This window comes from Mastomys coucha, chromosome X, assembly GCF_008632895.1.
Source record: "Mastomys coucha isolate ucsf_1 chromosome X, UCSF_Mcou_1, whole genome shotgun sequence".
NCBI classification, from domain to species: Eukaryota; Metazoa; Chordata; class Mammalia; order Rodentia; family Muridae; genus Mastomys; species Mastomys coucha.
Window position 1 is genome coordinate 123,389,014 of NC_045030.1, and position 10,118 is coordinate 123,399,131.

At 33.9% G+C, this 10,118-nt stretch overlaps 1 protein-coding gene across 1 annotated transcript in view; it reads left to right on the top strand.

The window, feature by feature from the left end:
- The window catches only part of Diaph2 (diaphanous related formin 2), a 555,303-nt gene that overhangs the window by 50,037 nt on the left and 495,148 nt on the right, over window positions 1–10,118 (top strand). Inside the window, exons 2-3 of the mRNA XM_031375373.1 lie at window positions 2,292–2,324; window positions 4,853–5,029. Coding sequence (XP_031231233.1) covers window positions 2,292–2,324; window positions 4,853–5,029 — 210 coding nt within the window. The remainder of the gene's footprint in view (window positions 1–2,291; window positions 2,325–4,852; window positions 5,030–10,118) is intronic.

Consider the following 10,118-nt stretch of genomic DNA (forward strand, 5'->3'; position numbering starts at 1 on the left):
GAACAAAAGTAGACTAAGAGAGACAAGTTAGGAGGTTACTAAGGAAATCTAGGTAAGAGCAGATGGTGGCTTAAATTAGGTTTGGTGTTTATGTGCTTGCCTCTCTCTCTCTCTCTGTGTGTGTGTGTGTGTGTGTGTGTGTGTGTGTTACTGAACCGTCTGTTGCTAGGCTATCAGAAATGGAGAGTGACTTAATGTAGAAGTCTTCAGCATAGAAAATGGAATGCAGGGATATCATTACCATAAATGGTACACTCTTATTTGTAAAATGAGACGTTTTGCTTAGATTATCTTAAATTTCACCAAACTTTAATTGTCCATATTATGTGGCCTATTGTGAACATAAAGAATATTGATTCAAAGTAGAGAAATGTGAGAAGATTCTAGACTCTTCCTGTAAAACCAAGTGAGAAGATAGGTAGCATTTTTATTTTTCTTGTGCCTTCTTTCTACTGATTAAATTGTCATCATATGTTTAATTGAGAAACAGTGTTGAAGCATTTCTGACATACATGTGTCTTAACATAGGAATTTGACTAAAGCAAATATTTTTTTTTCTTCTAATTTATATTCCCGATTTGGAAATGTAAATGTTTTCAGCCATAACTGTATAACCTCAAAGGAATGGAAGAAAAGGAAAGCAGAAGTTGCTTAAAGCAGATGGACAGCCTCATGTCAGATGTTATTAGGGTCACTTCAGGTCACATCTATCACTGTGCATGAAACTTTTCGATAACTCACCAGAAAACTCAAGAGAAAAGAGTTGGAGGAGAAAGTTCTATGGTGAATTGATTTTTTTTTTAAAGATTGCTTTAGTTTTGATTTAAATGACCCCCCTTATAATCTTTTGTGCTTTTGTGTGATGTATATATTTGTGTGTGTGTATGTGTGTGTGGTGTGTGTGCTTGCATGCCAGAGCACGTTTGTGGGTGAGTGGAGGAGATCAGAGGACAACTTTGGGTATTTCTTAGCCCTCACCTCCTTATTTAGTTTGAGCCAGGGCCTCTTTGTTGTTCCTTTCTGCATGAGAGCCAGGTCCTCTTTGTTGTTCCTTTCTGCATGAGCAGTTAACCCACTCGCTTTCATGGATTCTCTTGTCACAGCGTCTCATCTTGTTGGAGTAGTGGGGTTATAGGTGCACAGTACTGCTCTTGGCTTACGGTGCATTATAGTGTTTCAAACTCAAGTTTTCATGTTTATTCAGTGAGTACTTTCCCTACTAAGCCACCTTCTAAGCTCCTCTTCCTCCCTCCAAGGAAATAAAGATTTATTGAGTTATATGATGATTTAGTACAGGAGAAGTTTAGATTCCTGAGGGAATTGAAACTTTCAAAATACAAAAAGATCCATACATCCACTAGTACATTTGCTATGGTTGTTCTAGGTTAGGATGGTTTTCAATAGCACAGAGTGGATAGTAGTAATTGAAGGCAATTTCCTGAGATTGTGAGACCAAGCAGTTTTGACTTACTGAAAATTCCCAATGCAATCCTCTGTAGTGAAAGATGTGTATTTTACTTAGTAAAAATTCATGCCAATATCTATGACTAGATACACTTTATTCAGCTTCTTCTGTGAGAAACAGAATATGAAACAAGTCTGAAAGGACTGAACATGTGATGCTGACCCTGCAAGAGTATATTATCTGTGTCATCCTAGTTTGCTTGAGTGTACTCTGATATTTATATAATGATGCCATTTATTATGCGTTTCTTTAGATATAACATCATCATGAAGAGATGTGTGGCTATACTTAATACAGTTAAATCTTGACTTTATACTGATTGCATGCTATTATAAGATTTCGAATTATCTTCTGAATCCTGAAGTTTATTGAATAGTTAGTTTTGTTACATTTTAACATTTTACTCATTAATGTTCGCTATATGTGAAATAGTTACTGTGTTTTATTGTAATTTCATAATCTTTAAGGTGCTATTCATTACAGAACCTTTTCAAAGACTGTGAGGGAAAAGAATTTTGCTTACTGCTTTGTAGTATTTTAATACTGTTGTGGTACTATCGGATATAGATATGAAAGTTGGATCTTAGTGTCCACATTTAAAATCAAATAGATCACCCTCCCTCCAGCCAAACCTTCATTTATAATTTCTACCATATTTTTTTTCCATTTTGTAATGGATGTATTGTTTGTTGAATTTTATTTTTTGATAATTTAATTTGATAAAAGATGAGAAACATTGAATTTCTTTTATTGTTGTCTTGTTTGACTTATGAATTTTTCTTTTCTGACTTATTTTCTTTTGTTTGTTTCTTTTTGGTTTTAATAGAACATTCAAATAAAAACTTTGGCAGATGATGTGGTAAGGTGGTGTGAGAAGCATGTTATTGCATTGCTTATGCATGTTACATTTTTATTTAAAAAGTGGACATTAAAGCATACATATGCAACATATAAAGTGACTGAATGTTTAAAAAATAGAACAGAATAGGGTCTTTGCCAATAGAGCAATTTCCCCTTTTCATATATTAACATAAACAATTGCAGCCAGGCACAGTAGTACATACCTGTAAATCTAACACTTCAGAGACTGAAGAAAGATTGCTTCCACTTGGAGGTCAGCCTGGTATATGTAGAAAGTTCTAGATTAGCCAAGGCTATGTAGTGCCCTGCTCCACCTCAATAAAAAGGAACAACTGCCCCAAAATTACCCAAATAGTTGGGTCAGATTCGAGCTATGCTTTTATCATGGTAATATATAATAAACAATACTTTGGTATATATATATGCACTATAAAATCATGGCTGTTTTCTCTATTGGTAGATAAATATATTGTGAGTATATTAAATTCTGATATTAGAAGAATTTGTTTACAAATCAAATATGTACTATTGAATTTAAAAAGCTTATACATTTTTGAGCTCAGACTACCATAGTAATTCTTATTAAAAGTTACAAGCTAAGATTTAAATGTTTTCTCTATACCTAAACATTCCTCAATGATATTTTAAAACAGTTTCAAGTTTTTATATGAACTTACTATCAACAAAAAATGTAAGATCATATTACTGTTTTATGGAAATAAAGGTGTGTAACTTAACTTCATTTTCTTACCAAAATGTAGCTGAAATAAAAAGCCATTTTTTTACATTAAAACGAAAGGTGTAGAAAGCTCAAGTCTGTATGTTACTAAGGCTGATATTCAGTATAAATACTTTTAAGTGGTGCAAAGTGAATGGAGAAAAGATATGTTAATTTAATGGCCAACTGCATATTTAAATGCTTTCATGTCCACTATATCTTTAAGTAAAATTTGACTCAGTTTATTTGGGATTGCTAAATTTTTTTTCTTGAGTTGTGTGAAGAGATTACTTATCTAAACCAACTTAACTTTCCTCAAAGAGTTAACACAACATTTAATAATACAGTTCAAATAATTTTAAAGAAATAATTGTAATGAGAACACTGAGATCAGAACCAGGGACTCATGTATTTAAGGGAGTCACCTGTTCTGTGAATTGAGGATGTTGGTTTGGATGGCATTTCATTTTTCTTCCCAGCTCTAAAATATTGTAGTTTCTATAATCTCTCTGTAAGCAACCATGTACTCAAATAATTTTTGTAATCCCAAGTAAGCTGCTTAAAACTGCTTTCTTCAAAGTACACGTGTAAAAAAAAAGAACACCCATTATTTCAACCAATAAAATAAAGACTAAAGACTATGTTCTCTTAGGGGGTCAACCAACATAAACTGTAATAATGTCTGGAACGCTTTCATATTCTTAAGGTTGTTTAAAAGGATTGTGGTAGCATAGCAGTGCGTATTCACTGTCCTCATAGCTAACATGCCTGTTTGTGTATTTGTAACCTGATGACATTGCATGTGCTTCCTAACAGACACCTGAATAAAACTGAGTTGTCTTCAGTTTTATGAATATTACTAATGTTTGATGTCAAATATTTGGTGATTTTTAAATCAGATGGCCTGTTGACAAGCAGCTAAAGTCCTTGACTCACTTGGTATGAAAGAGCAAGCTAATTGTTAGATTGTACATGGTATCAATAGTTTAAAGGAAATACCTGTAAAGTAGTGAGTTCATCAGCTAAAGGAAGAAGAAAATATTTCTGTTTATGTATTCAACAAATGGAATGAGTGCTTTAGCTTTATTTTACTTCCTACTGGTGGCAATGATTTGGGAAAGAAAAAGGTGAGGAATATGGTAATAACAATACTTAATAGAATCAACACCCACCAAGCGTATTTGGCTCTCACAGTGACCTACAGTATAAGAGGAGGAAACAGTGAGTGAGAAGGTGTCTTCTTTTCCTGACTGAATCTGAGTTAGTGATTTTCCAGTTTGGATTTACACTCACTGTGTCTGTCTTCAGACTCCATGGTATTCAGTTTAGTTAACTGCTAAAATGACAGTTATTCATATATACTTGTCACAGTTTTTACAGTATGCAGCAGAAAAAACATTGCCCTAAGTTTCCCTTTGAGTTTGCTACCATTTCCATTTCCATTCTCCCTTTCCATAGCACTGAAGTTGCCACCAAAGCCTCATTCTCCCCAAAACAACCACCACAAGATTTTGAACCAAAGTGTCTCTTCACTTACTTTCTGTGTAAAAAAAGAAATGACAAGTGACTAAGTTTTACTTTCGAGGAATGTTTTCTCACCCCTAGGCTTCTGAAGCTCAAGAACTACTTCAAGGTTACAAAATAGTCCAACCTCTAACTAGTACTTGCTGCTTACACTAACATTTTGTCAAGAGACAATAATAATATATATTATACTAAATGCCATTTAGATGCTTTCATTCTTCTTGTTCATGGCTCCTGATTCTTTTCTTAGGGCTTTTTTTTTTTTTCTTTTTCTCTGTTTTTAGCGTGACCGAATTACAAGTTTCAGAAGATCTGCCATCAAAAAAGAAAAACCTATTATTCAACATCCTACTGATTCTCAAGTTGCAATGAGTGAGATTCCTCCAGCTCAGATCTTATATGATGACCGATCTCTGATTTTATCTGAAAAGGAAGTTCTGGACCTCTTTGAGAAAATGATGGTGAGTTTGACCTCTAATTTCATTGTCATTTTAAACTACATGTGTCCAGAATAATGCTGCATCTTAAAGAGGAATGTTTGTGGGGAGGTTTTATGTCACATAAACAACAGACCTAAACCTTGTTGAGATAACAATATTATTTTCACAAATATTTGAGATTGTACTTTTATTTGATTGCTAGAATGTCTGTCCTAGTCATAGTGCCTAAAATTAGGAATAGATTTATTTCTTTTTGTTCTCTAGTACTTTGTAGTTTGTGACATAACAAATCAATTTTTCAATTAACTTACTTGCATGCTTGCTGGTCGAAAACAAAGTGAGCCTAAGTCTACAAGGTCTGTTGAGTACAAGAAATACAGTTGGGAAGGTACAGTTTAAAACAAACAACAATAAGGTAATTGGAACCAAGCAGTTAAACCCTAACCCCTACCCTAACACTATCCCTTAGCAACAGTCATACAACTTATATTTTGTAGTGTATATCTTATCTTTCCTTTTGTGCAATCTAAACTATTTCTAAATAATAAGTATAATATATAGATTATTCAATGATTTTTTTTTAATCTGGAAAAGGGATAAATGAAACAGTGGGTAATCTCACATTGGTTAGCTTGACCAAATCTCTTTTAGAGATACCAAAACATGATTTGTAAATTTAACATATTAATCTGATGTATGAACATGCATTTTATATGAAGAATTCAATAACATTTATAGCATCCCTTCCTTTATCAAACCTGCCCTATTCCATTTTACATTATTAATATTTCTCAATGAGTTTATTCCTCTGTTGTCCTGTCTTTATTAATAATGATTATAATAGTAACAAAACCAGAAACATTCCTTGAGATTATTTTGTTAATAACATTTTCTGTCCTTCTCATTTTTCTCTCTTTCACTGAACAGTTATGTTTATAGCTTTAAGATGTTGATGAGTTGGCTAGTACTTCTTACAGTGTTGACAGTGCCTTCTGGGTTCAGTGCCCTTGCTTTACCCAGGTTCCTTTAAATTCAACAGTACAGGGCCATTTCCTACTCCACACCTTTTTTCATTGAAATATTAGTTGTAGTCAGATCATATTGGTTCAGCTTCTGTATCCATGTCCTTACTCATCTACTAGCTGTTTTGAATCCTTGCTTTAACAATCCTTCCTATAGTTATTTCTCATGGCTATAAGATTGCTTCCCAACTGCTCTTCTGCCCATTTTCTAGCCTTCGCTAGCTCTGTCTATCTGTCTATCCATTATCCATCCATCCATCCATCCATCCATCCATCCATCCATCCATCCATCTATCCATTCATCATCTTATCTATCTATCTATCTATCTATCTATCTATCTATCTATCTATCTATCTACATCTTTATTCTCTCATATAATACATACCAAATGCAGCCTTTTCTCCCTCCATTCTTACCAATCCCTTCCCCACCTCCCCTTTTCCCCAGATCCATTGCTCCTCCATTTCTCTTCAGATAAGACTAGCTTTGCCCATTCATATCCAGTATACCCGTAATAATTCTGAGACCGATTCCCTTCCAATAGCACAACATGGGTCTTCATGACTTTAGACCAGTGGTTCTCAACCTTTCTAAAGCTGCAACCCTTTAATACAGTTCCTCATGTTGTGCTGACCCCCACCCTTAAAATTATTTCATTGCTATTTCATAACTGCAACTTTCATATTGTTATAAATCATAATGCAAATATCTGATATGCAAGATATCTGATATGCAACCAACTTCCCAAAGAGTTACAACTCACAGGTTAAGACAGGGGTGGGGGTGGGCCACTGATGAGAATGTGAAATGAATAAATAAATGAATGAAAAAAAAAGAACTTCTGCTTTACTTAGTCAATTTAAATCTCTACACTCTTCTTACACCTATGCACTTTGGTGACTATTTCATCTCTTTGCTGCTGAAATGTTAGAATTCTTCCCTATAATTCTCTCCCAATGACTTTGTTGCTTAATTTATTGAATAAAATGAAAGGATCTGAAGGGAACATTCATGGGTCTCTACTACCACATTTCCCTTGCTTTTAGATTCTGTACTTACTGGACTTTTATGCATCTTGTTATTGTTTTCATGTTCAGATTCTTCTATTTGTGTACACAAGTAGTTTCCATTCCTTTTTACCCCCCCCCATTTTTCCAGTATAAAGTAGTTGTGCTGACTAATGACAAGAGATTTTTTCCAGAGATGGTTTTAAGCTAGCCCTATTGAGTCAATTCTTCAACATAGATTTCCTTCTTTCCAGGAGACTCTACATTATAACAAATTGACAATAACAACTAGCTATTGTTGTTGTAGTTGGGGGAAGATTAGGGAAATAGTTGCCAAAGGATTATACAATTTAGGGTAGCTATGGAACATAAGTTAACAGAGATCTATTGTATAAAGTAATAATTATATTTGATAATATATTGTATTGACAATGTGAAGGTTTAATGAAAAGTATTGTCTGAACAACATTATTTGAAATACTACATAATAATGACTAGGCTTAGTTACTGAACAATGTATTCTCTCTGTTTTTTTTTTCTTTTTTGGTTTTTCAAGACAGGGTTTCTCTGTGTAGCCCTGGCTGTCCTGGAACTCACTCTGTAGACCAGGCTGGCCTTGAACTCAGAAATCCACCTGCCTCTGCCTCCCAAGTGCTGGGATTAAAGGTGTGCATCACCACCGCCCAGCTGTATTCTTTTTTAGAACATGTTGTATACAGGAAATATAGTTTTATAACAATTTGAGAAATTTACCTATAAATGGAAAATGAGCATAAGGGAATATATTCATGAGTCCATATCCTTATAGAGAGTACGTTATAAACTTTTTCCCATTTTTTCTTTATCAGATAAATCCTGACCATTGTTCAGTTGCCAACATTTCTTATCAGTTTACTACCTTGTTACTATCTTAATCACTGAAAACAGCAAAACAGTTACACTGATATATGCCTGCATACCGTTTATAAATGAACATATTCTACTTTAAAATAATAGTATAATCATAACGAGAATAGCCTTTATGAGAAACATAGGTTATTTGTTAAAGTGTTTGAGGTGGAACGTTTCTTACCTTATTTGTAGTTGCCCTTATAGAACCTCATCAAAGGCCAACAGTCTTATAATAGAAAGCTGGTAAGTATCATCATTATAGTTGATTGGGAAAAAGAACTGAACTTTTAGGTATGAAATTTCTTTGTTTACTTCACTCATTCTGGGTGCCCTCCTTACAAATAATGTAAAATATTTTCTTGTGCTATTTGATGGCTACTAAAATGATCTTCTTAGAGACTCTTGATGTTACTTATATTCTGCTGTTTCTGTTAACCAGTATTTGCAGTTTTCAGAACTACCATACAACCATGTATCCTGTCTATACTAATGGTGTATTTGCATTTTAGGATGATATACCCCAAGTGTAAAATGTTTTTCTATCAAATAGCACCTTTCACACACTTCCTTTGCAATAGATGCTTAACAACAAGTGGATTACCTTATAATTTCTAATACAATGGATTATTAAACATTTTTGAGAAATAGCATGTTTTCATAAAACTTACAATGAAAAGTAAAAACAGAGAGCTCTGTTCAGATTTATTCTATCTCATACTGATAATTGATATTCTTCCTGCTTGAGGATCAGATGTACCAACAGCATTTCTTACTATAGTAGCCATTAGAAGACTAAGTTTAAAATTACAAGAGAAAAAGCCTTTTTATAAACATTAGTTATTTTATTATTAATCATTCACTAATGAACCCCCAATATAACAGTTGATTTATTTTGAAATGAATGAAAACTCTTAAGTGGGAGGGAAGTTAGCAAAAAGAACTAGGTGGTGTGGTAGTACATGCCCTTAGTAGTAGGATGCCAAGGTAGGTAGATATTTGTGAGTATGAGACCAGCCTGGGCTATATAGCAAGTTAAAGGCTAGCCAGCAGAGTTATATCCTGTATAAAAACAGTGGCTCACCTTTACTTTAGATTATGAGTATTTTCTTGACTTTCACGTTTAGTCTGTTCATCAATAAATCCCTTCTCATAAACATTTGGATATTTGACATAGCAAACATAGACTTTCTAAATATTAGTACCAGTGCCATTGCTGACAGATTTAAAGGTCTCACATATAAAATTCTTAAGTGCTTATTTTATAGAACACCTACTTGTTACAAAACACTATTTTTAAATTATATAGATATGCTTTGCATCTTTGGCATAATTTAATGATGCCATAGTTATATGTAATAAGTGCTTAATTATTGATTTTGTATTACACCAGTTGGAATTCTCACAGTGCATCCTAAAGCTTTAAATCTTCTCCTTTTCCCTTTTTAATTCATTCATTTACACAGAAGTGTGGCCTCTGGGCACCAGGTGCTCTACTGTAACCTAAGCATATTGTATTCCCTTGACTGCTATTAAGGGATTTTTTTTCTCACTCAGCACCAGGTTTTTAGAAGTTAGTTAGCTTGGCTGAGAACCTTTGAGTGCTCTCAGCATAAGTAAGTTTAATTAAGTTAAGTTACCACGAAATACATTATTAGTAAACTAGGCCTTCACATCTATAAAAAGCCAAGGATTAGTTGTCAGAAATGATTAGATTCTAAGAAATTGTTTAGGCAGTCCAACTCCTACTGGTTATATTTAAATTTTCTACATCCTCAGTCCATATTTTAGACCATGCTCAATGCCAGGGTCTTTTGTAGATAATACATTTTATTTTCCCATGAAGAATCATGTGGAAAACATGTAAAGGAATAGCAGCATGTACTCAGTAAACAGATGAAGAAATTAATCTGGATCTGGATCCATTTAAAAAGCTTTTATCATAAACGTTTTACAGGGGACAGGAAGGAAGACAAGTATTGTAGGAGGAGAAATTAAAGAACTAGGTTTGCAAATTCACTTCCCTGGGAGACAGGTTCACAACCAGCTACTTCAGTTTTTTAGGTCTGCATGGAGAAATGCCTTGAAAAGAGCGCTTTGGTTTTAAAAGGCTTTGTTTGCATTTCTTGTGAGTACATTTTAGCCATTAGTAATTGACCTGTGCTGTGTGCTAGATAGTGTGCTATGGGCTA